General features: G+C 31.9%; 4 protein-coding genes and 8 non-coding genes across 14 annotated transcripts; 10 read left to right on the top strand and 2 right to left on the bottom strand.

Annotated features, from left to right (window-relative positions):
- The first annotated feature begins 783 nt into the window (after positions 1 to 783).
- LOC114179352 (putative protein ABIL5) lies at positions 784 to 2818 on the top strand. Its single transcript, XM_028065674.2, has 8 exons — positions 784 to 1000; positions 1076 to 1158; positions 1625 to 1772; positions 1877 to 1976; positions 2068 to 2107; positions 2196 to 2350; positions 2452 to 2516; positions 2591 to 2818. The coding sequence occupies exons 1-8, from the start codon at positions 926 to 928 to the stop codon at positions 2675 to 2677; spliced, it is 753 nt and encodes a 250-aa protein (XP_027921475.2). The 5' UTR covers positions 784 to 925; the 3' UTR covers positions 2678 to 2818.
- Positions 2819 to 5577: 2759 nt separating this feature from the next.
- Positions 5578 to 9754, top strand: LOC114176718 (uncharacterized). Of its 3 annotated transcripts, none has more exons than XM_028061846.2 (5): positions 5578 to 5985; positions 6506 to 6583; positions 6670 to 8321; positions 8444 to 8564; positions 9080 to 9754. In XM_028061846.2, the coding sequence occupies exons 3-5, from the start codon at positions 6687 to 6689 to the stop codon at positions 9667 to 9669; spliced, it is 2346 nt and encodes a 781-aa protein (XP_027917647.2). In that variant the 5' UTR covers positions 5578 to 5985; positions 6506 to 6583; positions 6670 to 6686; the 3' UTR covers positions 9670 to 9754. The 3 variants fall into 3 exon arrangements, with proteins under 3 accessions (XP_027917647.2, XP_027917649.2, XP_085526849.1); XM_028061848.2 differs by having other exon boundaries at positions 5578 to 5989; XM_085670723.1 differs by having other exon boundaries at positions 5578 to 5989; positions 6506 to 8321.
- Positions 9755 to 10222: 468 nt separating this feature from the next.
- On the bottom strand, positions 10223 to 11197 carry LOC114176703 (uncharacterized). The gene is made up of 2 exons (XM_028061824.2): positions 10781 to 11197; positions 10223 to 10674 (listed from the first exon to the last, which is right to left on the bottom strand). The coding sequence occupies exons 1-2, from the start codon at positions 10916 to 10918 to the stop codon at positions 10531 to 10533; spliced, it is 282 nt and encodes a 93-aa protein (XP_027917625.1). The 5' UTR covers positions 10919 to 11197; the 3' UTR covers positions 10223 to 10530.
- Positions 11198 to 18307: 7110 nt separating this feature from the next.
- On the top strand, positions 18308 to 18404 carry LOC114180064 (small nucleolar RNA Z43). Its single transcript, XR_003603638.2, has one exon. It is a non-coding gene; the product is annotated as a small nucleolar RNA Z43 (small nucleolar RNA).
- Positions 18405 to 19136: 732 nt separating this feature from the next.
- LOC114179988 (small nucleolar RNA U83) lies at positions 19137 to 19218 on the top strand. The gene has a single exon (XR_003603568.2). It is a non-coding gene; the product is annotated as a small nucleolar RNA U83 (small nucleolar RNA).
- A 113-nt stretch (positions 19219 to 19331) lies between these two features.
- On the top strand, positions 19332 to 19421 carry LOC114180061 (small nucleolar RNA snR60/Z15/Z230/Z193/J17). The gene has a single exon (XR_003603636.2). It is a non-coding gene; the product is annotated as a small nucleolar RNA snR60/Z15/Z230/Z193/J17 (small nucleolar RNA).
- A 113-nt stretch (positions 19422 to 19534) lies between these two features.
- On the top strand, positions 19535 to 19639 carry LOC114179989 (small nucleolar RNA snoR99). Its single transcript, XR_003603569.2, has one exon. It is a non-coding gene; the product is annotated as a small nucleolar RNA snoR99 (small nucleolar RNA).
- Positions 19640 to 19725: 86 nt separating this feature from the next.
- Positions 19726 to 19849, top strand: LOC114180023 (small nucleolar RNA SNORD14). The gene has a single exon (XR_003603600.2). It is a non-coding gene; the product is annotated as a small nucleolar RNA SNORD14 (small nucleolar RNA).
- A 118-nt stretch (positions 19850 to 19967) lies between these two features.
- LOC114180022 (small nucleolar RNA SNORD14) lies at positions 19968 to 20091 on the top strand. The gene has a single exon (XR_003603599.2). It is a non-coding gene; the product is annotated as a small nucleolar RNA SNORD14 (small nucleolar RNA).
- A 124-nt stretch (positions 20092 to 20215) lies between these two features.
- LOC114180021 (small nucleolar RNA SNORD14) lies at positions 20216 to 20339 on the top strand. The gene has a single exon (XR_003603598.2). It is a non-coding gene; the product is annotated as a small nucleolar RNA SNORD14 (small nucleolar RNA).
- A 95-nt stretch (positions 20340 to 20434) lies between these two features.
- On the top strand, positions 20435 to 20558 carry LOC114180024 (small nucleolar RNA SNORD14). Its single transcript, XR_003603601.2, has one exon. It is a non-coding gene; the product is annotated as a small nucleolar RNA SNORD14 (small nucleolar RNA).
- Positions 20559 to 22940: 2382 nt separating this feature from the next.
- Positions 22941 to 26126, bottom strand: LOC114175730 (chloroplast processing peptidase-like). The gene is made up of 5 exons (XM_028060517.2): positions 25609 to 26126; positions 23948 to 24085; positions 23574 to 23660; positions 23427 to 23494; positions 22941 to 23330 (listed from the first exon to the last, which is right to left on the bottom strand). The coding sequence occupies exons 1-5, from the start codon at positions 26029 to 26031 to the stop codon at positions 23183 to 23185; spliced, it is 864 nt and encodes a 287-aa protein (XP_027916318.2). The 5' UTR covers positions 26032 to 26126; the 3' UTR covers positions 22941 to 23182.
- Between the last annotated feature and the right edge of the window lie 705 nt (positions 26127 to 26831).

The raw sequence follows: 26831 nt of genomic DNA, 5'->3' as shown, positions 1-26831 counted from the left end.
CCCACACGTATCCAAAGTTGATATAGTTAATGGACAGAACACCAAATTTCAATTGAACAGTTCTATGTCATGTTAATGAATCATAATTAAATCAAATTTGAACAGCAGAAAGCATCTGCATGTAGCATACCATACTGAAGATACAAGTAAAAGTCACAGGTCATCAAGTTTGTTCCTAATTTTGTATCTTTAATACTTTTGTGACCGTGTGACGTTGATGTTCAAATCTCTGTCCTTTACCAAACCACCTTTTACTAAGGTTGATCGAATAAAATAAGATTTTGTATCTAACAGGTTCCTTTTTGTTCTAAAAAAAATGTAAGGTGAAAGGAGTTAACTATGATTATTTTAATTAAAAGTTCACATGATATATATATATATATATATCCTACGCATACATACATGTCAGATGAAACACTGCATGTGCTAAGCTGGTTAAGCCTCCAACCAAATAAGCCCTCTGTCATGTGCCTTTCAAAATATAAATATAAATATTATTAGCAACGACACATATCATATACGTGGTGAGTGAGTGACTTGTTCTTATCAGATAACTCAAGATGAGCCACTGTTTGTTGCATGATTGTCAGTTTTTAAAGGAATGACGTGCTAGTAGTAGGGCCTGTAATTGCATTATACTGTGAGTCATTACTTTGAGGTTTTAATTAATTAGATGCCCATCACGGTAAAAAAACAGAATATCACGGGACTGAAACTGTTTCTTTGTCATCATGCTCTATAATGTGTGTGCTGGCTGGTCATGGGCTGCAGAATCTGTTTTTTAGGAGCCTTGTTTGCTTCATCATATCACAAGCCTCCAAAAGCCAGATTACATAAATCCTCTTATAATTACGTGGTGAGCCTCATTCAGAAAAGTGAGCATTATATTAGATCCTATGTTTACAAGCATTAAGGCTGTAGCAATATGATGGAGTTGAATGTCAAATCTATAGCTGATGCTGAGGTAGAAGAAACCATGCGCTTTGACAAGTCTCTTCAGGTTCACATCTAGACTCAACAATACTTTATATGTTAGTTCAATCTTTTGTTCATGCGTATGATGTTTTTATTGCAGGAGCTGAGGGAACTAAGGTCTCAACTACACAAAGCTGCTGAATACTGTGAAACAGCTTTCTCTAAGAGTGAAGAGAATAATGAGTGAGTGAAGATTTGGCCTTTAAATCCAGCTTTCGTAGTTGTTTTTGTGTCTAAATGGAATTCAGATGAGTTTGAAAGAGTATAAGCTTGAAACTGAAAAATCAGAAACTTGTACGAGACCTTTGAAAAAACTTAGGATGTGTCTAAATTTGGAGTGACTGACATACTCAAAATCTCATTGTACGAGACTGAAATAGTGTGTGTATAAATATAAATGGAAATGAATTACAATACTCACTTCTGATTTTGGGTTGAAATAAAGATGTTAAGAAATATTGTCTATAGAGTATTCTAATAATTGTGGTTGGTTAGGGTGTTTTAGTTGCTGTTTTAAGAGGTTACGTAGTAAAACCAGTTTAGTAGTTCCTGTTACGTTGCTTGTGTTGTGTTTTCTAATTTGCATTAAATATAGTTTGGTTGGTGCATATGTTGACGCGTGACGAATTGTTACTGGAAAATGTTGCAGTGTGGTGGACGACACAAAAGAGTACATCTGCAGAAGCATGGTCACTGTTATTGATCATCTTGGAAACGTATCTTCCAATCTCGATGGCCTTATTTCTCACACTAATGCATTTTCTGAAGCTGAGTTACGAATCCAATGCCTTCAACAAGTTAGTATTGCTTCACACGAATTAATCCCAAATAAATGCATCGGCTTAAAATAAATCTCTTATTTAAAACTATCTAACCAAGTTTAATATTTGTTTCTTGATAGAGACTTCTCTCGTGTGAACAATATGCTCGCAAATTGGCCCTCTCAAAAATGCAATGCAATGAGAATTCGCTTAGATTTCATTCGCGTTATTTATCACCATGTAAAACAAATATTTCCTTCACTCCAAATCAATCACATTGTTAAACCATCACAGTTTTCTCATTTATGGCAATGATTTTTATGATCTGCAGCACCTTCCCTTGACAGATCAAGCAGTAAAAAAGTAACAAGGTAATAAATACTTCTCCAGTACTAGTTAAATTGAAACTGAAATATATGTTAGATAGTATATCTAACCTTTTTCATTAATCAAATGAAGAGATTCCGAAGGTGAAGCTCCTTTAAAGTTAGATGATAAACATTTACCAGAGACATACGAGGATTTGCCACTCTTTATGTACACCCATAAGCCTCAAATTCAGAATTTGAAGCCAACCACAGGCACACTTAACAGCCACAATAATTTGGCCATGGGTAGGTACTAGGTAGACTAGTATTAAATATTGTTATCTCGTAATTTTGGGGTTTCATCTCTAACATTTTGTTCTTGAATATTTTCCTGGTTTAAACAATAGTGGCACCGATTAAGGATGGTTTGTCTTTCTTATCGAAAGTTCCAAATCCTAAATTCCATTTCCAAGTAAGTGTATCCTCTGTACCCTGCGACAAGTAAGTTCTGTAATTTTTTATCTGTTCATGCTTTTGTGTATGCAGAGTACACAGAAGGTTGGACGCCACAGAAGATCCTTGCATGGTAGTGACATCTTATGGCTCTTGAGGCGTTCAAAACGGGTCCAGTGAAAAACCAAGAACCTATTCATGTGAAATCTTCACTTTTCACATAGTTTATGATGTTTTACCAATAGTCCCTTTTGTTAATGCATTACAAGAAAATATTTGTATTTGAAGCACAGTGAAAGTTTATCCTTTTTCTTTTTTCAAGATGTTTTGGACACGAAAGATTTTCTTAAATCATGATAACAACCTAGCTTGTCTGACACTATATAAATGCTTTATCTAACCCAATTTCCGAAAGAAAATGTTTGAGAGGCTAACTACCTAAATACTGGTCCCAAGTGCGACCAAAATGGAAGGAGCTGAAAATAAAGTGGATGAGGATTTTAGTTATGATCTTTGACGAGAGTGAGTCTAATTTACAATAATATATCTATAACAATATATAAAGAGTATTCTCTCTTTTATGTTTACATTTCATAATACCAAAATATACCCTTTACAATATTATTATTTATTAATTTTTTAAAATTAATAATTATTTTTATCTATTTTTTATAAAATTGTTTATCTTTTTTTATTCATCAACAATTATTCTCTCTATTTATTTCATTTTATTTTTAATAAATATACATTTATTTTATATATTAACTTAATAACATTATACTATTATCATTTATTAATATAATATCATTCATATTTAAAAAATACATACACACAGGCGCGATAACGCCTGTGTTTACACTTATATAGTAAGAAAAATGGTTGTTTGACACCATTTGATAATTTGTATAAAGGTAAAATAATTTTAACAAAAATTAACTTTTATATTTTTAGAAAAAAAGAGAAAATAAATAATTATGAAAAATAGTATCAAATGGTAAAAAAAAATGGTGTCAAAATACTAGTTTGAAGTGAGAGACCAAAGATATACAAGAAGAGCATCACTAATAACCCTATACCTAAGTGTTTAACTCAAAATGTACAAGTTATCCTAATGCACAATAACAACCTACGTTGAAAATCAAAGATTTACATTATCTAATTATTTAGTTAACCTTTAATAAATAAAATGAGTTCATACTTCTTAAACATGATTTTAGATTAATGAAGAGCAAGGTGTAAAAATTATATTTAAAATACATGATTTCAATATTTTGTTTATTTTTAATTTGGATAGAAGTAATATATACGATTTCTTCCTCTATGTTTTCAATCTCTTTCTTATTCTATTATTTTAATTTTTTCTTTTTTTAAAATAATTATATAAACAGATTTTTTATTTTAAATTGATTTTAATATTTTGATTAGTAATTTTAAATTTTTATATAATCAATTTTTTATTTTTATATAATTTTAAATAATTAGATTAATGAATTAAAAATAAATTTGTTACTTTTCATAACTCGTTATGTTTTTTTTAATATATACAAAATTTACAAATGTAAATTTATTTTATTAAAGAATATATACGTGAATATTTAATTTTTTTTAATATTTTAATAATTAATGAATCTAATAAAAATATTTTATGAAATCTTTATCAAAAAGAAATAAATTTTAAAATTAAAAGTAATAGAAATAATTGGTACTTTTAAAATATATATATATATATATATATATATATATATATATATATATATATATATATATATATATATATATATATATATATATATATATATATATATATATATATATATATATATATACACACGTGTGTGTACGTGTGTGTATTATTTTAAAATTCATAAAATAAAAAGTATTTCAATAATACATATTTATGCAATTTAATATATATATATATATATATATATATATATTAATTTCTAAAAAAATATTGCTTTTATTCTGTATTTACAATAGTAATTAATAATTTGTTTTCATAAGAGTTGTTTAACACTTTTTTATGTAAACCAAGGAAAACGTACAATTTTGTTCAGTATAACTTTAAATGAATTATTTATTATATATCTTTCAGTTATTTTTATTTTAATATATTATGAATAATTACCTTTTCCGATGTTATACAAATTAATCTTGTTCTATCTTCACATTAATTAAATTAAAAATATCCTAGAACAAAATTATGTTATTTGAAATTTAAAAAGTGACAAATAAAAAGTATTATTTTATTAAATAACTGAAATGTAAAAAGAAATGGACTCAACTCTACATAATTTTTTGGTAAAAAATACATAACTGTTTATATATATATATATATATATATATATATATATATATATATATAAATATAAAATAGACAGTATATGTCAACCGATCTAACTGTTTCCGTTCTCTAAATAAAAAGTATTATGTAAACTTTGGTATTCAATTAACGTTAGTTATGCCGAAAGAAAATGTAAAAGAACATAGACCATTATTTATTTTTTTACATTTTCATTTATGTTAAAAAGTAAATTTTAACCACAATTCGACTCTAATAAATTAAGTATGTAAGTTGAAATTTGCATTATATATATTTTAAATTAATCTGATCTCTAATCACTGATTAGTTATATATTCAACAAAAATTTGTTAAAATTCTTTTTAATAATAACTAATAACATTTTAAAAATTTAACTTTAACTTAATTCTACAAAATAATTGTATAAATTTGCACTTAAATATATACTCTAAATTATTTTTATCTCAAAATTAAAAAAAAAAAATTACACTGATTAAAGTTGACTTGGCCTAACCTTTCTTTCTTCATGCGAGGGAGTAAGAATCATTTACCTATAGCATATCATTGATTAGCCAAATGAATCACAATTAAGTGAGATGAGAAATGTGATGCAAGTGTTCAATCACACCACATGAAAAGTAAACACATTCTTTAATGATCATTCATTGCAGAAGTCTTGCATAGAAAAGAAAAAGGGAATCAGTACTAATGTTTTGAACTGATTTTTGTGGCTTCACCAACTATAGAGTGCAGTGCCAGTTCCCACTTTCCATTCGGTGTGTAACTGACACAATTATGTTTCCTTGTACTCTGCTGCAACATGTCTTAGACCAAAACCATTATCTCTCATTTATTGCATTCATAATCTTTAATTGATCCCAATAAATAAAGCAAGTAAGCAACTATACTCTACCTCTTCTGCTCACAACCGTGTTTTGGAAAGTGACAAGTGACGCAAACACTTTCGTTACGTTAAATATGTATCCATCCATCACGCGTGTGTTACCCTATGAGTCTCTCCTATAGGACTAGGTAGGACTTCATCCCCGTCGTTCCTCATTCGCATAACAACACAACATCTCTTTTATGTTTTCATCATTTCTTCCTCGTCTGGGTTATGCTATCTTGTTTGTTCTGCTGATTCTGACATCTCACGACTTCGTTTGGGATTAATGGCAAGAAAAGGGTAGGTATGCATGAAACCGTAACTCCTTTTTGCGCTTTTGAGCTTTATGTTGCAATTTTGTTTCTATGTCGCATGTGAGTTCTTGTTTCGTTCATTTTTTCTCGAAAAAGAAAGCAAACATGGGAATGTAAGGTTGCATCAACTCCGAGGATGAAGAATAACGAGTATATCAAGAAAAAGGGGGTTTGTGTTTTGGCTGAGAAATCTTCAGCGGCGTTACCATTTTCTTTCCCCCTTCAATTTGGCTATTTTGATTGTTTTTTTATAAAATCTATGTACTATATCCCTTATGAGTTCTGTGGTGATTAACTCATATCAACTCTCTCTGTCTACAAATGGTTAGTACGAGAATAAAGTAGGATATATATAACTTAGTCTACAGTTCAGTCTTAAATGTTACGATACCGACCATTTTTTTTTTTTTTACCTTTGCTGATGTTTCTTTGATGTATGTTCATTGTGGATGACATTGTTGATGGGGACTGATTATTTAAGTGCCTAATTGAATGCTTAATTGCAGATGTTTCAGTGGGACAAAGTGACAAACAAGTATGATACATTCTCTATAAAACAGTGAAATTGAAGGGGACTGGACCATGTAAGTATTCTGCAAAAAACTATTAGAATTGTTGAGTGTTTTAGAATATAAACAAATTCAGTCTGTTGATGCAATTTATGTGACAGAAAACAAGGATTAAGTCATGTATAGATCATTTCTGAGATGTGATGATCCAAAAGGAGTTGTAGGATGTGGGACAATCAGGAAATACAGAACTCGTTCTCACAAAGTGAAGGACAAGACAAAAATGCAAGAGACAAGTGAAATAATGGAAACATCCTTGATCAACAAAAGATACAAAGAGGAGAAGAAGGTCGCCGAAGAATGTGATGGAAATCTCGTTGGTCCATCATCTTTGCAGCTCACACAGGTCTTCGGAAAGGATCATATGCTAGATTCATGGTCTAGAGATATTATATGTGAAGGAAAGTCCGAAGATATTGCAAAAGGTATTTTAAAAGGGACTATTGGTCTGCAAGATTCTCTAAGCATGCTTCGCAAGTTGCAAGAGGATGCCGCACAACATACACCTTCTTTTGGGAGAAAACAGACTGAGAAACCAGAAAGAGACAGAATTGATGGAAACAAGATTGGTAGAAGAGAGGCTAATCCATTAGGGGAACAAAGTAATACAAAGGGGTTTCAAAGACCACAGCTTTCTGCCGGTGGTTCTTCAAGTAACTGCAAAGAGGAACTTAAGAAGGTGATTAAGGAGAGTTTGGTTAGGCAAAATATGTTTCCAAAGACCTCTGAAGGATTTCATTCAGGTTCAGAAACTTTTCATATAAGCACAAGCCAATGTTCTGGGGTCAAGACTGACACCCTTTCTGATCCTTCTTTATCAGTAATAGCTTCAAAGATTGAAAGAGGACCTAGCCTAGTTTTCAAGCTGATGGGTTTAGAAGAAGGCCCCTCAAAATCATTTCCAGCTGCTAAGCAAAAACTGTTGGGTGGTGAGATAGATATGTCAAAGGTCAGAAACAATGATTCTACAGCTGAGAAGGTTAATCCAGAACTAAAACCCGTGAGGGAAACTCTTGACACAATGCATTTCAAAGGTATTTCTAAGGAGAATTTTGTCAAACATGTTCATCATCATTTCAATGACACCAGTTCCAAGCAGTTTGTTGATTTATCTCACATTTCACTTACGGAACCTCAATGTACAATATACCAGCAATCAGAAAAAAGAGCCTATGTTCCAGTTCTTCCAAAAGAGTTGACAAAACTGAGAAGAGAAATACTCTCTTCCAAAACTATCAAACATAGAAAAGGTTCCAGTTCCACCAACATGGGAAAAGAAATGGAAAAGGGTATGAGGAAACGGCTTAAGAAAGAGGAAGGACCTAATTTTCTCAAAGAGGATGCAAAAGGAAGCATTCCTGTTGAAGAATATGCGGGTAAGGTAAAACTATACTGTCACATTGGTCACACATCACATGTAAATGAGACAATTGATAGAAAATGGAAGGTACGGCCCATTAGTAGAAAACAGACAGAAAAGGATATCTCACAACCTACAATTGTGGCAGAACATCAGTACAAACGAGAAATCCCCTCCACAAAATTGAGCAAGCTGAAAAGTGGATCCAGAATCGACAAGAATGAGATTTCCTGCCTAAAGAGCAGAGGTTCAGACAACAAAAAAACTACGAATTCCAAGGATGTTAATGTTGACAATAAAAAGGTTAATTCCGTGATAGATTCCTTAACAGGTAGAAAGAATCAGATGAAAGAACAAAGCCCTGTTGCAGAGCCAGAACCAGCTAAACTAACTGTACGTTTACGTTTTATTCTGTTTTTTTTTTTATCAGCACCTTTTATTCTGTGCATATATGTTAACCAGAGAATGAAGTGAAACTTTCAATCTAAGTCTGAATTTACAATTCTTATGCATAGGTTGAACAAATCAGGCAGAGAGAAAAGAAGAAAAATTACCCCGAGATTAGAATCTCCACTAGACTAGAAGATGAGCTCTCGATGGTGTGTGAAGCAGATGCCTTCACAAATAAGATTGGAGGTAAGTTTTTCAACCTAAAAATGAAACTAAAAATGCATTTTTTATGGATGCATCGTATATATGTTTATGCTTATCAAATATATGGAAGTAGCATGCCTTCTTAATTTCTTGAACAATATACAAGCAAGTTACTATATTTTCTAATTTCTGATGAAAACCAAAAGTTGTACTGCTACCTTGAATTCTTGTAGATTTCTACAGGGCTTTTTTTGTCTCTTTCTAGTTGTCTTGGTCCGTCTCCATCAAAATAATTATTCGAAGTTTCCTTCCTCACCGAACAAATGGTGTCCAAAAAAGAGCATTCCTCCATCTATATTTTATTGGATCATTGATATTTCTAACCTAGAAAGTTCTGTCGGAAATAATAGTTCTATTATGACAACTTAATTCAGTCATTGCTTTGTATTATGTTATCCTAAGCTTACAACTAGGAATAGATCGAGAACTTCATCACATAACATGCATTTTCATTCTGTGTCTTTGTGTAACTTATTTGTCTCTTTTTGACACAACAGAAAAATGCAAGCTGAGGAAGAGTTCTTCGGGGGATGATCTCATTACGCTGCTCAAATCTGAACATAAAAATGATGGTATCAGTGCTTATAGCATCGACGCTGACAGAGAAGGGACAGAGCTGAAACATTTTCTTCTAACGAGTCCATCATTCATAGGACACGCAAAGAAGCTCTTCAATCTTGATGTGGATCGTCCCAACACCCTAAAAAAAGATGAAACTGTTTGCAGCATGGCCAACATGAGGCTTTACTTGGATTGCGCTTACGAACTGACAGAACGTAAAAGTCTTGAAAACTCAAGATTACGCATCTCCTTATGCAGGTTGGTGGAAGAAATCTGTGATGGCATTGAGAATCTGAAATTTTACAGAGAAGATTATGATTGTGGAGAAGAAGATTTTTCGTACAATAATGACACATTTGCAATGATGGAAAAAGACATGAAGTGCAACGGAGAGATAAATGGAACGTGGGAAAGTGGTTGGAGAACAGGCTTTTGTGCAGATGAGGCTCAACTGGTTGTCAATAAAATAGAGAACCTGATTATAACTGGATTAATTGAGGACCTTGTAATCAATTTATTAGCTTAATTTCATTTTTACTCAAATACTTCGGAAAAAATATTGTATAATTTTAATATTTTTTTTCCTTTCAAAAACTTTTCATTTCTCTTTACATTCTTATTTGCTATTTTTTTTTTTTAATTTTCAAGTATCAGTTTTGCGAATTAGTATGACAACATTTCTATTAGAAAGATGGTTGTTAGATATTTAGTGATCGATTAAGTTTTAGATTAAATTTTGAAAAGAGAAATAGACGGACACTCTTTTAAAACATAAACACTCTCCCACACCTACACCAAATAAAAAATGGTTTTGTATCCTAAGTTTTTTATTTTTATTAAATATTAAGTAATAAAATAACATTATAAGCCACAATATTGTGATTTTTACTAGTTGGCGTCTATGTGTTTTCTAAATTACACTGAAAATATATTTAAATTAAATTATTTTTAACAGTACTCCTTTAAAAAAAAAATTAAAAGTAACTTTGTCTCTGTTTGTTTATATATTAAAGATAATATTATTATTTCTAGTTATATCTTTATCTACTTTTTTTAACCCTGGAAGAAGAAGAAAAAGAGAATCGAAAAAAGGCGAGACAGTTTTATTTATGTGTTTATTTTACATAAAGCAGAGACAGCATCTTAATCATAGTTGGACCGATACACGCATTTACATAGGAGAATCCCGAATGATCGATTTAAGAGGCAAGATGATGGAGACATGTCATCATGAGTCATCCATCATACATAGTTTCTTCCATGCTCTCACATCTCAAATATTCTCTGCTAATGCATGGAACCACAATCAGATGAAGAATCAAAAACCTATCCTTCTCTCATAACCAAACCCTGGATTCTATCTCAGATTGTACACACACAGCATAAATCACGAAGATGTCCCCTTAAAGATAAGAAAATTAAGAGTCTCCAGAGCAAAATAGATGAAAGTCCCTGATGAATGAGTGAAATAGCACCCAAAACTCGATCCCACCACACATTGCCACCCATTCCCATACACACTATCAAATTCCTGAAAAATCGAACGCCACAAACACATAATCAATACAAAACAACACCATATAAAGATTGGAGAAGAGAAAATGAGAAAAATAGAAAGAAAGATGAAAGAGAGGCACCTTCTTGATATGGGCAGCAACAGAAATGCAATCAGAAACATCGTAGAGATCAAGGGCGTGAGAAGCACAGGCCATGGCATGGATCTGCATCTTGGGTGACATGTCTGTTTCTTTCACCAAAGCTCTGCCTTCCAACATCCTTAATTCAGTGATGACGGTTCTTCTCGGTTGTTGTTGTTCTTTGTTACAAGGTTTTTGTGGTGTAACAATCTGTTATCTATGGCTGAGATTGTGGCACCAGAAGATGAACAGAAGAATGAAGAAGCCCCAGTTCCGTTGCTGATTTGAGTGATCTTATTCTTGATGGGGTGACACTACTTCAAAAGATACACGTAACCTTACACCAACCTTATTTTCACCTTTCTCTTGTCTCCTTCTGCTTCCCTCTCTCTCCAACAAAAATCAAAACCAATGTCTATAAAAAATAAAAAAAAAATTGCTTTTCTTTTATGTTATTCAAACTGCAATTGTTTATTTCATTTCATTCCACTTGTTTTATAATTCTAGCAGTCTATCTGGTTCCGCGTTGAGTACACGTAACCCCGTTAAAAATGGGGAAAGTGGGAGCTGTTACCTACCTGTTAATGAATTTGTATCAATCTTCCGAAAATTGATGGGTTGTTTTTACAAATTAATAAAACAATATTGATCTCTACTTTTTGGTAAATAAATACTTATTCGGAAAAATATTTGTTCAGGCATGTATTGTGAAAAACAAAAACATTATGATGGTTGAAAATCAATTCATAAAAACTAATATATTGATGGTAACGTCTCATTTAATTTATAAACGCAATTTAAGGAAACGTCACACATAAGATAGCATAACAAGGCAGTCTTGGGATTCTCAACATCACCCTTACAAAATTGGGCACACTACGATGCCAACAAAAGTAGGATAACTGGTTAACTAAAAGTTTACAATCTAATAACCACGAATATAGGGGCCATAACCCTAAAGAAAGCATGAAGGGAAAGAAGTATAAGATCCATCCCAGCTGGCTAAGTAGCGGAATCGTCATTCCCTTGTTGACCACGAGAACCTCGCCCATCTGCTCCCATCAATCAAATTGATGATCATCGCAAGGAAGAACAGCCACATACAACACAACCATGCAACGAAACGGGTAAGTTAGAGCCAACAACATAATCATCATACAGTCAAATATATTTTCATCATCTCATATCCATATAACAACCAAGCATGTTATGACTCTTCATTCAATACACTACGACTCGACTCGACTCATCCGGATATGTATAACTTGGTCGGATTCAGCGGATGCTTGCACTTGTGGTGGATACCTCTGCTCGACCCTGAGCTGCTCGATCCTGAGTTATGTGTTACAAGTGTCATGATGAATCAAATCTCCCTCACCACAAGGTTAGCCCTTACTGGATTTCAGGCCTCCTGCTACTCTCACCACAGGAGTCAATCCGCTCTAGGTGAGACTAACTGGCTCCTCAGAGTGTCAGGATGCAACCTTACCTTGAATCCTTACCTAGTTATACAGATGGGGCACCACCATGGACACCCACTAACAGGGGCCATGGAATTATGTCCCGACCACTGAAGCGTAGCCCCGGAGGTCTCACCTAGAGACCCCAAGGAATTACACGCTGACACGGACCAACATTCATAGAACAACAGTAGGAGAACAGCAAAATCATGTTTACAATTCCATACCCATCAATGAGATTTATTCCTCATACGCATCACATTTTGAATCCATACATCTGATCATCACCATCCCATGAGTCTAGGGTCTCATCTCATGTCAATACCATGTTCCTTTAGTTTCAAACCACACATGCATCTCACATGCCAAGTTCCCACAACACTCATCATTCATCATTTATGAATCATGTCACGCATACATAGCAATCCATCATATATATATATATAGGCACATACACCTCGACATACAAGCATACCCGAGCAATTTCCACTCATACCATCACATAGTAGTACAATAGAATACACTTCAGCCACCAAAAGACATAAAAACCCCAAACTGATCGCATCCTCGCTCAGACCGTCGCTCAGGCTGAGGAGTCTCGCCCAGGCGAGAGTCTCTCGCTCAGGCGAGTCCTCTCCGCCTAGGCGAGAGTTCGCAAATTTGGAACAGGGGCCTCTACACGTTCTCGCTTAGGCGAGACTTGCCTCGCCTGGGCGAGACGCTCGCTTGCTCGAAATTGAGCGAGTCGCCTAGGCGACCATCTGTGCGAGAAGGCCAAGGCGAGCCTCTACTCGCCTCGCCTGGGCGAGACGTGCTCGCCTGGGCGAGTTTAACAGTCCCCGCCATTGCCATGTCTGTAAAAGACATATTTTGCACAAAACAACAACACACCAACCATTTCAAGCGATCTCCACAACATACAGGTCAAGAATCATAAAGTGTACCGCAAAACAGTTTATAAACACAGCCATAGTGAGGTTCTAGCTTCTCGTACCTGGACAAGCTAGCTGAAACCTCGACACCCCAAACTGTGGAGGACGAACAGCTTCTAGGAATGGACTCGAAGCTGGAAAACGACGTGAGAATGGGTCAGTTCAGAACCCTAACAACAACTTACGAAAAACAGACCAAGGAAAGGAAACTACGAGTCCGAGAGCACTTACGTGAGCTAAGAACGGCCAAACGGAAGGTGGACTGTCAACACGGTGGAACCCTAATGGAGAGAGCGCGGCTGCGGCTCTAAGCACCAAGGTAGGAGAAATCTGAAAAGTGGGGAACTAGGTCAGACTCGGGTGGCTTTATCTTTTGGGCCAGCCCTAAGGCCCAATAGTTCAAGGGCAGCCCTTAAAGCTTTAGGGCAGAAAAGTAAGGTGGATTTTCATGGGCCTTACATTGATAATATTAAATGTTTAGTTATTTGTTGAAAAGAATATATGCATCGAATATTTCTTTGTTGGAAATGTCAAAATGAGACGCTGGATTATCTTATATTTATGTTTTTTTTGTTTTTTTTTCAGTTAATATTATTTTTTTGGTGATAAAAATTAAATAAATCAAGTCATAACTGAATCTTGAAATTTGGTTTCTTTATGTTCTTAAATATAAAGAGTTATGTCATAACGAAAAACTATAACATTTGATCTAGCAGTAGACATCAAATCAAACAACTGATATTATAATCAAGTTATAAGTTTGATTCTTAATAAATAATTGTTCAGAAAAATATGGTTGCAGATGACATCAAACTATCCCGTAATCTTTTGTCTGGTAATAAGCATTCGCTTGATTTAACAATTTCTATGAAAATAAAAACAAAATCCCTACCATAAACAATATTAAATTAAGCAATAATTAGTGTTATCTTTAAATTATTGAAATATCATTTCCGTGTATGCTTTATTCGATTAATTAATACGTCCTCACTTGAAGATGTTCTTAGGCATAAACAATATAAAATGAATTTCCAATATACGCTTTTGTTTTATAAACTTATGCGTCGAACTTTGTGCAAACACGTTGAAGATTTTATTAGGACGAATTAGTGAAGATTAGGACGAATCTTCCCACTCAAATCCAAACTAATTGTAATCATTTATGTAAGTAATTGGCAAAAGTTAATCTCTTTCTCACAGTGAGTTGGGTTGGGAAATTAAACTATGACGAATTATGGGTTTGTATTTCCCTCTTATGAGTTTTGGCAAAAGTTGGTTGTGAAATGGACCATGCTTTCACACAATACTAGGTTTTGGGTATTCACATTCACAATGCATTGGAAAAACAAAGAATAAGCCAACCGCGTATTACTCTCTCAATTGTTTGACCAACAAAGAGTACAAAACTTCACAATTACAAAAACCAAAAAGGAAGTCCAAATTTATCTACCAGCCTCCATGGAAGAAAAAATCTTCATTTTCTTATTGCAAAAAGTGGTAGAATGAAGAATTGTTAGAATTTTCTTTTGTTTGCTATTGATGTAATTTCTTTTATTATGATTAAATGTGTGACTCACGTAGTGAATATTTTCATGCGAGTCCAATTTTATCAAGTGATCAAATTTGGGCTTTGGACATCACTTTGTGTTTATAAATTTAGATTATTTCTTCTTGCACTCCTATAATTTCAATTTGCATCCGTATAAGTTTGAAAATTCCAATTTTTTTCTATGATGTGAAATTTTAAGTTTTACTATTGACTTATGTAATTCCGAAATGTTTTGAGTTATACAATTGGGAACATTAAATGTCAATATTTTTGTATTATGGAACATACAATTTGAAAGACAAATTTGTATCGCATAGTGTACTTTAAATTGTACAATCCAAATATAAATTTGTATTCCAAGATATATAATTCTAATCAAGATTGTATAATTTTGAATACAGAATAAAATATTCATTGAGGATTATACAATCAAGAATACAAATTATACATTAAGGGAAAAATTGTATTTTGAATTATTCAATCCAACATAGAATAATAAAAAATACAATGGTTGGTAAGTATTTTTTTTAACAATGTAAACATGTGAAAAAGACAACATTCAATTGGATAAGTAATGGCTGAATAAAGGGTTTGTTATTTTACAAAGTTCATGAGAGAAATTACACTTGATGGAGGAATCACAAGAAATGGAACTCAATTCACAAACTTGTAAAGGTGCATGACTAGTGTAGAAAAAGGACGGTGATGATTCTGATGAAAAGAATAAAACAAAAGCAAACTGGTCATTTCATCACTTTGACATTGTTTCGGTGGATGCACTCTTAAAGCATGAATGTGAAGATGTGTGAGTTTGTCCCATGTTTGTTTCGGGTAATTTGGGACTAATTTGCATACGCGGGTTTCCTGGAGGAAGGAACGAACCATGAAAGCATAGAGGCTCGGATATGAAGGGATGTATTGTAAAACTCATGTGAATGACAAAAATGACCTCACTTTAATTTGAAATAACAGTGTGGTGGAAGTGGCCCTTATGATCTCTAGTGTTCTTGCCTCATGCTCGTGGTGTTGTCCCTGCTGAGTCTAGTTTTTCTGTTGGAATTTTTATTTTATTTTTTATTGAGTATTAAAAACATATCATTTAGTATTTCAAAGATAATTTTAATATATTTTCAAACTTTAAAATTAGTGATTATTAATGTATTTTAAAAATATAGTAGAGCAAGAAAAAATCAATAAAGAATTCAAACCATGTCCCTGAGGGTATACCTTAATGTTGTCTTCGTGGTTTGTTTGGTGATATGGGACGAAGATGTGGCCTGCTGGTGCTCTTATTGATGTTTGTCGTTGATGACTATTATGGGAACCAAAGAGAAGGATACTAATAAAATAATAATAATATTATTATTATTAATGAGAAGAATAAGGACAATAATAATAATTAATATATTTATATATCAAAAATTAATATAATAAAAATATTTATAATAATTATAATAGTGAATTCAATTAAATAACATTTTTTATAATTAACAAATTTAATTTAATTTTAATATAATTTTCACTATTTATATTTTTGAAATTCCCTAAATACCTATATATATGAAAAATCTAAAATACCCCTTAGGATTCTTAACGACAAACACGTAGGGGGAGTTCATCACTCTTCTTGGAACATAACATTTTTTTCAACCCTTGTCTCCCTCTCCTCGCTCATTTCCACATCTTGTATTCTCTTTGCATATATATTACACTAACACAAAACAAATCTTTTATGTTTGGCGCTTTTTGTTTGTTTTGTCTTGTTTAAGTCAGACGTAGTAACGGTAGTTATAAATTTACGTATGACTAAAAACTGAATGTGAATTTACGTCTGACCCAAGAAAACAAACATGAAGTTATGTGCCATGGACTCTAACCAAATGTAAAATTGTCAAAAAATCATGCGTAAAAATTTACGTATGACACTGTGTACCAGGCATAAATTTTACGTCTGTTAGTGCATAGTCAGACGTAAATGTATGTCTGTTAATGCACAGTCTGTTAATGCACAGTCATACGTAAATTATTTTTGTATGATTTGAAAATTTGTAATACTTAGATTATAAAATTTGATTCGAGACTGAATTAAAATTTTTTAGCTTTATCACGTACTTTAAATATAATTAAACTTACCTAATAAATTACAAACTTGGAAAATAATTTAGGAAATATAATAAAAATCCTTAATGTAATCAGATTCTTACGATTTAGATATAATTAGATCTGGATCACTCATATCCCTATTATTCAGATGTATAATCAAATTCTTCATATTCAAGGATTGAGTTAAGATACTTTCTTTATACACTTTAATTATAATATAATAAAATAAATAAATATGGTTTTTTTATCTATAATAACATATAAATAATTTTCTCCAATTTGTATATACAAACTATTATTTTCATTTACTGTATGAATCTAATAATTTTGAAATAAGATTAAATTAGTAGTGCTTTCAATATTTAATTTTATATAACAAAACCTCTTCTTATAACATGAATTCGTTTATATATATATATATATATATATATATATATATATATATATAATGAATAACAATATATAAAATTTGTACGTTTGATGTATATTTTCTATTTTATCCTTTATATTCTTTATAAGTTATAATAAAAATTTTACCACAGAAAGGTCGTCAATTTTAAAAAAATTTTAAATAACTGTTCATATTTTTTAAATAAAATAAAATTATAAATATTTCTCATTTTATACAATTAAAATTATTGTTGTAAAATAATTTCTTTATAATATACAATATATATAGTTAATTATTTTATTATTTTAAGTTAGGTGATACTATTTTTTTATGCCAGTTTACTTTGTCTTTCGTTTTATATTTTTTATATTTTAATCTTTTATACCAGTATTTTTTTATTGTAAATTTTATATTATAATATTAAAATATTGTTGATGAGAGAAGAAAATAATTTGTACAGGAATATACTTTCATTATAAAATAACTTCATAATGATATATATATATATATATATATATATATATATAATTTAATTATTTTTATTTCTAATTTTGGTGATGCTATTTCTTTTGTTAACTTATTTGTCTTTTATCCTCATATTTTGTTTATATTTTAATTTTCTATGTCAATTTTTTTTATTTTAAATTTTATATTATAGTATTAAAAATATAGATTATATATATATATATATAATATTTATAAACTAACTACTAATTGGCATTATTTAATCAAGGAATGGGTGCAGAAACAAAATTAATTTTCCATTTTTTTTTCACATCTTTGCTAAATGTTTAACATCCCGAATAATTTGGTTTAGTTAGGTTATTATTTGGCGGCGCAGGTTAAGGAGAGCGCATCCTCCGCACATTCTAGAGACATCTACTCACACAAAACCCTAGTTAGCAAATCCCCATCCCCTTTATAAACACTCTCCACGCCCCACCTCTCTTCATCCAGATCCAGAGGCTAGGGTTTCCTATACACTGTAGTTCATGAGATTCCATCTTGTTTCAATTGTTTCAACCTTTTGTTGTTTTCATTTCTGATTATTATGATCGATTGTTGAAGTGTGTGTTGAAATTGCATCAAAGTGGACTGTGATGATTCTGTGATAAGGTCTCGTTCGTCGTAATCGGCCTCATTGGCCTTGCCGACCATTCTGCTATATCACCACCCATATTCTGAGTCCTTTCTTTGTTCATTTATTTTTCTTCATTGAACTTTTAATTGATTAATGTTTCTATCTGTTTTTTTTTTGTCAGTTGTTTATCCATGCTTGTTATTGTGGTCAGTAGCAAGATTTGTACTCTCTGATCGACCTATGATTATATTACAAATAATAGACAAGCATATGTCTGAACTACTCCGTGTGGATCAAACTAATCTTATCTATGAGGTCAACTATGAATGTTTTTTTTTTTGCGATTGATTATGTCTTTGTTAAACTTAGTCTAGCTGGTGATATTTTAGTGAGATATTATTTTATAAATCTTTTAAGTTCCCTGTTTTGCATTGTCAATGGTGAATGAGTCGGTGAATAGTAATGAATGATCTTTCATTCATGATTATGCAATCACTACTGCCTTCCCTTCTTTGTACATTTCTTTTTCTCTATTGTGTTTTTGATTGATTATTGCGTCTGTCTTTATTTTAATTTTTTTAGTTGTTCTTCAATGTTTGTTATTGTAGGCAGTAGAAAGATTTGTACTCTTCAATGGGCCTATGATTAAATTACAAATAATAGACAAGCATATGTCTGAACTACTCCGTGTGGATCAAACTAATCTTCTCTATGAGGCCAACTATGAACATTTGTTCTATCAATGGTTTATATATTTTGAGTGATTGTGTTTTTGTTAAGTTAAGTCTAGCTAGTGATGTTTTAGTTATATGTTAGTTTATTAAGTTTTCTGTTTTGCATTGCCAATGATGAATGAATTGGTGAAATAGTAATGAATAATCTATCATGATTATGCGATCACTACTGCCTTCCTTCTGAGGTCTTCATTTTGTCTGTAGTTTATTAGTTATTTGCATGAATTTTGTAGTTAATTGTTTTCATCTGTTGTCTAAACTCTTTTCTTTGGATTGAGTTTGTCTGTTATAATTATGTTGGAAGGGTCATGTGATGATCATAAGCATAGTTCAGATGATTAATCTGTGATTATATTTAGTTTTAGTCTTTCGCTCCTATCTGATGACCCTTCCATTCATTACTCTTAAAGTCTTATTTTTTAGGCTTTAGACTATGTTATTACTTAGGTTATTGTTGTTTGACTTTGTGGGACATTTCGTCTACCCCTTTAGCAGTGCATCCGAGTGCTTTAGGGATGAATACGTCCCTAACATTTAAGTCATCCATCCCTTTCACTTTGTCAGCTTTTTTCATTTGTTTTTTGCTGATCATTATAGGATGGAATATTAATCTGTTATGATGAAAATCATGTACTGTAAATTCCAATTTTAATCATTGCATTCTATCCTGTTGCAAATGTAGCTATGCTATGAATTGTCTGTGATGATTCCAAACAAGGCTTGTTTCTCTAAACATTCGCAGTGGCCGCCTAAGAGCTTTCGTCTTCGCCAGACTTGAGAGCTAATGCTGCTTTTATCCTTCCTTGGATGTCTGAGACCTCACAGCTATTGCTTATTGTATTTTATGATTCTTCTCTGGTAATTCGTATTATATGTTATGATTACATGAATGATTTGTGGTGTGTTAAAAACCCAGTTTTTCTGCAATTTTCTATTGATTCGATGATGACATATTCTAAGGCTTGTTTCTCTAAACATTCGCAGTGGCCGCCTAAGAGCTTTCGCCTTCGCCAGGCTTGAGAGCTTGTGCTGCTTTTATCCTTCCTTGGATGTCTGAGGATTTATGTTTCTTGATTTTATGGATTGTGCTCTATTATTTAGTAGTATTTTTTTAGTATTTTATTTATTGAAATTGTCATTTTCAGTGTATATTGTTGGTTTGTAGTATTCTATATTGCTTCCGCAACTCGATGATGATAAATCCAAAGGCTTGTTTCTCTAAACATTCGCAGTGGCCGCCTAAGAGCTTTCGCCTTCGCCAGGCTTGAGAGCTAATGCTGCTTTTATCCTTCCTTGGATGTCTGAGAGTTTGATTATGTCTTGCAAAGTATTTTTACTCTGTAAGAGAAACAACAACATATTTAAATAGTTTCTTAAAAGTGTATTATGCAGCATTAAGTTAATCGACAATGATGATAAATCCAAAGGCTTGTTTCTCTAAACATTCGCAGTGGCCGCCAAAGAGTTTTCGCCTTCGCCAGGCTTGAGAACTACTGCAGCTTTTATTCTTCCTTGGATGTCTGAGTTCAAATTGATACTACCGTAGCTTTTTCTTATTTTGTGGAATACTGCTATACTTATATTGTATGATGTTTTAATTTTGTTTTCTCTAGGTGCAAGCCGATTACAAATATTAGACGTTGCTAATGCCGTAGCTGATCTGTTTTGTTAGGCCTCTAGTTTAAACCGCGGCCATTTACGTGCCTCTTTGTATCATTGATTAAGTAGGAAGATAACAAAATTTTGTAATAGTTAGATAACTACAAAATTTTTTAAGATTCTTATGCAAAAGCAAAGTGTTGTACAAAATTGTTGTTTTTAAGTTGAACCAATTCTTGGGAGACTTGATGTAACCGATATCCAAGTATTAATGTGAAACTTCATTTTGACGTAAAAGAATAATCTGACTTTAATTCCTGAATCTCAAGGAGATAACAAAGTCGTATAACAGTTTAGAAACCCAGTACTTACCAATTTCTAAGCCTACGGAGAGACAAAGTATATTATTTTAGACGTACTAAAAAGAATATGAGAAAACTATTTTGACGTAAAATATGTATCATTCAAATTAGAAGAACTCCACAGGTAGGTACCACACCGAGAAGTAAGAAAGTCTTGCGTTGTGTCTTTGAATTTTGTAATAAAATTAAATTCGTTTTAAACAGATGTTATTCCTGGTTTACTGAATCACTCAAGCTTAAATTTAGGTTTAATTTAGTAAGAAAGTCTTGTATTAATTAACGAGATTTGAGAGAGTGAATCTTGTTGATATAGTACGTTCGTTTTCATTTATTTTTGCGGTTATAGGTGCGTGTATTTGTGATACCAGTTAACAACAAAAGTAAATTTTTATAAACCCTAGTTTACTGTTGCCTAACACTCATTATTGTATTGAAAAATTAACACACTTCTTCACAATCCTCACACTGGAATGCACGAAACCATCTCCACCATTATTTACCTTTACCTTCATCCCCAGTCACATTGAGACCCCAATCTCCATCATATATCGTCACTTTTTATTTCACAAAAATTGCGTAGAACATCACATAGAGAATCATACATACAACAGCAGCCCCACGTGCCGTCGAGGTCTCAGATTTGTTTCGTTCTGTTCCGATCTCCTTCGTTCTGCTCCGATCTATTTTGCTCTGCTCTGTTCTGTTTCGATTTGTGTTGTAGGTGGCATTGCGGTGGCATCAGTTCAGTAACGTAGTGATGGAGAGAAGACAGGACGGTGGTGAAGTTGAAGAAACCATAGCCGGAAGTCATCTTCCTCTATGTTGGTCACGTTTTTTACATTTTTTTCGGGTAATCCTTCACCCGTCCGCATTTGACCTATCCGAATTAATCCGAACCCGTAAAACTCAAAAAATAAAAAAATTTGGATTGGATCAGATTGGTCTGGTTGGACCTGAATCCAGCGCAACCCGACCATTGCTCACTCCTACCTAAAGCAATGTTCTTTTGTGAAAATTTTACAAATCAGCCGATTTGCACAGATAAATTCATAACATTTTTGTGTTCTTTTTTAAAGATTTAAAAAAATATTCGCAGCCGGATTTGCGAGATTTCTTAAAACTTTAATCCTTCTAAATTGTGAAAATTTATAAAAGTATCAACTAATTTATAATCCTTCTAATTATAAAATATATTATTCTTAAATTATAATTTACAAAAGATTTATTATTATAATTTATTATATATATATATATATATAATAATTATTAATAATTAAAATATTATTAAAAATGTAATGAATATTATATTAATATATAATAACTAATAATATTTATATAAAATGATTATTATTATTATTAATTAATAAAAGTATATAGTAATTAATAATTATAATAAACTAATAATATATTTAATTATTATTGTTTATTTATATATATAATAATTAATATATAAAAATATAATTAAAATATTTTTAAATTTTAACTTTTTTAATTTATTTAGTTGTAATTTTATTAAACTTTTATTATAAAGGATATTTTGGTGAATTTAAAATTTTATCTATTATAATTATTTTTTAATCTATTATATCAATCAAATCATTAACTTTCATAAAATTTATCTTCAAATTCACCCACTTTATCCTCCAAATCTTCTAAAAAAAACACACATATTCATTCTCTTACATCTACACAAATCCATCTTAACACACCCTTGGAGATTTTTTGAAAATCTAATGTTTCTTTTCTTGGAGCAGCACAAGGGATTATGTGAACATGCAGATTTCTGAATTATCTTTAAGATTTTATAGTGTAATTTACAAGCTTTAACTGAAGTCTACTTTGACAATGATGTGATGTTAGTTTGAATTTTACATTCCTTAACTTCTAAATCCAATACAGGTTTGTAAACTTTACATGATAAATCAAATCAACTATATTAAAAAACTCAATTCCTTGAAACTTGAATATATATTAGAACCATGTTATAATATATTACAAAATGGTTTACTTCAAAGCTTGTTTGTTAAGTTTGAAATAAATAGTTTTGCATCTAAATTATGAGCATTTACAACATAGATGTTTTTTGAACTTAGCAAACGTCCTCTATTTCTTTCCTAAGATTAAGACTAAGAATACAAAAATTGGGGGAAAGTTTACATAATCCACACTAATAAATAGATGGCAAGTGTGGTCATTGAGAAGGAAGAGCAGTCTCTGCACTCTCCTGCTGCGTGGTTTCAACATTGCAGCTATCCTTTGAAACTGTTCCAGCAATTCTATTTGGTGGCCAATACCGAAATACTGATCTACCTATGATGTTCTTGGATGGCAAGGGACCCCTAACAAAATCACATTCCATTCAAAACATAATTATCAAACACAGAATACTAAAGATAACGAATGCATCTCAGCATACTTAAAAAAAACATCATTACCACACATGGGAATCATAGCTGTTATTGCGATTGTCTCCCATCACAAACACGTAGTTCTCTGGTACACGCTGCAATACCAAACAAATTATTAGATTAAAATTCTCATGAGAGTCTAGCACTCGTCCCAAAAAATGTCAGGATAAATACCGTGGGTTTCATCTCATATGCAGGTGGTTCAAGAATGTAATCTTCATTCCTCTCAACCCCATTAACTACAAGATGCCCTTTACGGACCTGCAAATAATTCACTTGCTCAAAATCACATTTCAGACTAAGCTGCAGAATCCAGCACCCCAAGAATCTCGGTTACATTATACATGACTACTAAATTGCTATTCAACCCGACTTTGAAGTTCCAATTACATGTAATAGTCAGTAGCCACTATCTAACAAACCAAACTCCTGAACAATTAGAAAAGAATAAACTTCCCTTTAAACCAAAAGATCTAACAAAAGATAACATGACTATGAATGAAACATCGTCGAAAGATAATACCATCACTCTTCTCAAAAGATCTTACCTCCACAATATCACCTTCCTTTGCAACCACACGCTTTATAAAAACATCGTCATCACTATATCCAACTTCTTGAAGCACTGGAGGGCTTTTGAATATCACTATGTCACTTGCACATGGTTTTCTAAAATAGTAAGAAACCTGAAAACATAATTTACAATTGAGATGCATCATAACATAAGGTAAATTCAAGAACAAGAATTGAAGGAGAAGAAATTTAAAAAAAAAAGGAACTCAATAAGGAGATGATTCAAGAAAAAGAATTAAAATAATTTAAAAGAAATAATTCAAGAAGATGATTAAGAAGATCCAAGATGAGAATGAGACAAAATTGAAGAAAAGAAATTAAAAAAAAAAAAAAATTCAAGAAAAAAAATTCAAGAAGAAAAAGATCGAATAAGAAAACATTCAAGAAAAAAGAAGATTGAAGAAGATGAAGAAGAAACAAAATTCAAGAAAAAGAAGAACAAAATGGAAAATTTAAGAACAAGAACTCAACAAGTTAAAAAAGTAAAAGAATCAAGAAAGAAAAGATAAATAATCAAGAAGAAGAACACCAGTAAGGTCAAGAACAAGAGCTCAAGAAAAATTTAAAAAAATTTAGAAGAAGAATTCAAGAAAATGATTAAAGATTGAAGAAAAATAATTCAAAAGCAAGATTCAAGAAGGAAAGGTTCAATAAGAAGAAGAATTCAAGAAAAAGAGGACTCAAAAGAAGAAAACTCGGGAAGGAGTTAAGAAAAAAAAAACTATTATCTGCAAATTTCTAAGTCCGTAAAAATAATCTGTTTTAGCAAAACAAAGAGAAAGTATGAATTTACCAATTAAGTTAAAAAGTCTATCGTGATCCCCATAAATAACCTTGTATATGTCTCACAACAAGAAATTTTTAGGTTCATGCCTTACACAGTTAAAAAGTGTACATAATTTTTTCAGAGAATCAACATTTCAATTACTAGCACCCACTCATGAAAAAAAATCAGGTAACGGTTTCAAAAGTAGTGTCTTAAAGAAAGCAAAAACTTCGACTCATGTTTACAGTACCTTACAAACTCCGCACACATTATAGAAAAGCGCCAAATTCTTATCATATTCCAACAAATAGCTGAAGTTGTCAGATGAAGATGAATCTAATCTAAAGCACTTAACATACAGACACACTATAAATCGTAGCAGAAAGTCAAATCAGAGGCTGATATGACAATCTATAACAAGGGACAAGCCATATCCACACATACACAAGATGCTGTCTGGACTCTTTTTTCCTTTTCGAAGTAGTTAATATCAACATTGAGCGAGTCTCATCATGTTTCAAACTTAATCGTCTTTTCTAAAGTCAAAAAGAGTACAATTTCAGAGGATAAATTGCCCTCGCATTTGTCGTTTAAAAAATTATATTTGAGATTGAAATAAAGATCAATTACATGTTTGACAATCTTTGAGTATAATAACACTTTCAAGTTTAAACGATTGATTTTTTAAACATTAATAATCAGTACACTTTAAATCCAGAGAGCATTCTACTTACTGTAAAAAGTGCCAAATCCGAGCTGAATATCGTCCAAGGTTCAGTTCTAAATACAAAATATACAACTAATAACAAGTTCATGAAGAGTTGAACAGCACCCTTTTGAAATTATAAGGTAAATGAACAAAAAGGCTACCTTTTCAGCAACAATTCTATCGCCAACATCAAATGTAGGGTACATTGACAGCGAGGGAATGTACCTAGGCTCCGCCACGAACGTGCGAAACGCAAGCGAAATTGCGATAGCAGCAAGTACCGTTTTGGCGTCATCAGAAGTGAAATTCAGCCACTCCGGCAAAGGCCCTTCTTTTTTCTCCGAGTCCCGGTCACCCCCACCGTCTCCACCCCCATCTCCGCCGCCGCTGTCGTCGGTCTTGATGACCGCTTTGATGTCCTCGCCGGGATCTCTGAATGCTCTGCATAGGAAATTACGGCGAGAGAGTGGTACGAAAGATTGCGCGGAATTGAAAGGAAAATAGATGGAATTGGAGAGGCGGGGATGAGTGAAGTTAGGGTTTTGAAGCGATGTGAGTGAGGGAAAGACGGAGAGAGAAGTCATATTCTATGGTTGTAGTTGGAGTTTGAGATACCAACCTCACCGTAGAAAGGTAACCAAAACTAAAAAAACAAAATTTATGATAGTGTTTTGGATCAAGAGAGTTTCTCTATTTCCCACTTTGTTGTTAAGTCTTTTCTACTTCCTACATTCATCAATCTTCGATTCTATCCGCATTTAATTATTTTACTAAGTATTATTGCATTAAGATAATGATATTTTGAGTCATCAAATTTCATCTTTTTTAATCCACTGATACGTTATTTGTGATGGTATTTTCTTTTTAGTTTTTGAATTATTTTTGAGTGTTGTGATGTGGTAATTGAGTTAAGCGTGTGAAGCGATTTATTTGTGTTGAGTGTTAGAAAGAAACTTGTTATGATAAAAGAAAGTTAAGGAACGAAGTCGACAAAATTAATTTTTGACGCGTCAAAATTTTTTTACAAGCTGATAGATTATAAACGAGTAAAAATTTACCTTATCATCCTATTATAAAATAAGAGTATACAAAGTCAAATAATGATAATAAAATTTAATTAAGATCTAAAATCCTTATAAATTTAAATATTTTTAATTGAATTCCATTAAAAAAATTATTCTATTGACTCTTCGTACAATTTCCTATTTTTTTTAACTAGTTAAATATACAAATTAAACAACAAATATTAATTAAAAGTATAAAATTTTAAGAATTTAATAAAATAAAATAGTTTTATAAAAAAATAATTAAAAATACCTAAGTTTACGAGGATTTACAAATTGATTAAACTTCCTTAAAATATAAACCAACACACATTGAACAA

The sequence above is a fragment of the Vigna unguiculata genome, chromosome 3, assembly GCF_037176805.1.
Source record: "Vigna unguiculata cultivar grain cowpea cultivar isolate G323 ecotype 2 chromosome 3, ASM3717680v1, whole genome shotgun sequence".
Lineage (NCBI taxonomy): Eukaryota > Viridiplantae > Streptophyta > Magnoliopsida > Fabales > Fabaceae > Vigna > Vigna unguiculata.
Note: the sequence above shows the minus strand (reverse complement) of the source record. Positions and strands in the feature narration are given on the sequence as shown.

Coding starts and splice junctions, on each gene's coding strand:
- LOC114179352 (XM_028065674.2), top strand. CDS start 926: ATGATGGAGTTGAATGTCAAATCTATAGCTGATGCTGAGGTAGAAGAA. Junction 2,108..2,195: donor AGCAGTAAAAAAGTAACAAG/GTAATAAATACT, acceptor AATCAAATGAAG/AGATTCCGAAGGTGAAGCTC. Junction 2,517..2,590: donor ATCCTAAATTCCATTTCCAA/GTAAGTGTATCC, acceptor TTGTGTATGCAG/AGTACACAGAAGGTTGGACG.
- LOC114176718 (XM_028061846.2), top strand. CDS start 6,687: ATGTATAGATCATTTCTGAGATGTGATGATCCAAAAGGAGTTGTAGGA. Junction 8,322..8,443: donor CAGAACCAGCTAAACTAACT/GTACGTTTACGT, acceptor TCTTATGCATAG/GTTGAACAAATCAGGCAGAG. Junction 8,565..9,079: donor CTTCACAAATAAGATTGGAG/GTAAGTTTTTCA, acceptor TTGACACAACAG/AAAAATGCAAGCTGAGGAAG.
- LOC114176703 (XM_028061824.2), bottom strand. CDS start 10,918: ATGTTGGAAGGCAGAGCTTTGGTGAAAGAAACAGACATGTCACCCAAG. Junction 10,675..10,780: donor TTGCTGCCCATATCAAGAAG/GTGCCTCTCTTT, acceptor TCGATTTTTCAG/GAATTTGATAGTGTGTATGG.
- LOC114175730 (XM_028060517.2), bottom strand. CDS start 26,031: ATGACTTCTCTCTCCGTCTTTCCCTCACTCACATCGCTTCAAAACCCT. Junction 23,495..23,573: donor CATATGAGATGAAACCCACG/GTATTTATCCTG, acceptor TTGGTATTGCAG/CGTGTACCAGAGAACTACGT. Junction 23,331..23,426: donor AGCTATGATTCCCATGTGTG/GTAATGATGTTT, acceptor TGATTTTGTTAG/GGGTCCCTTGCCATCCAAGA.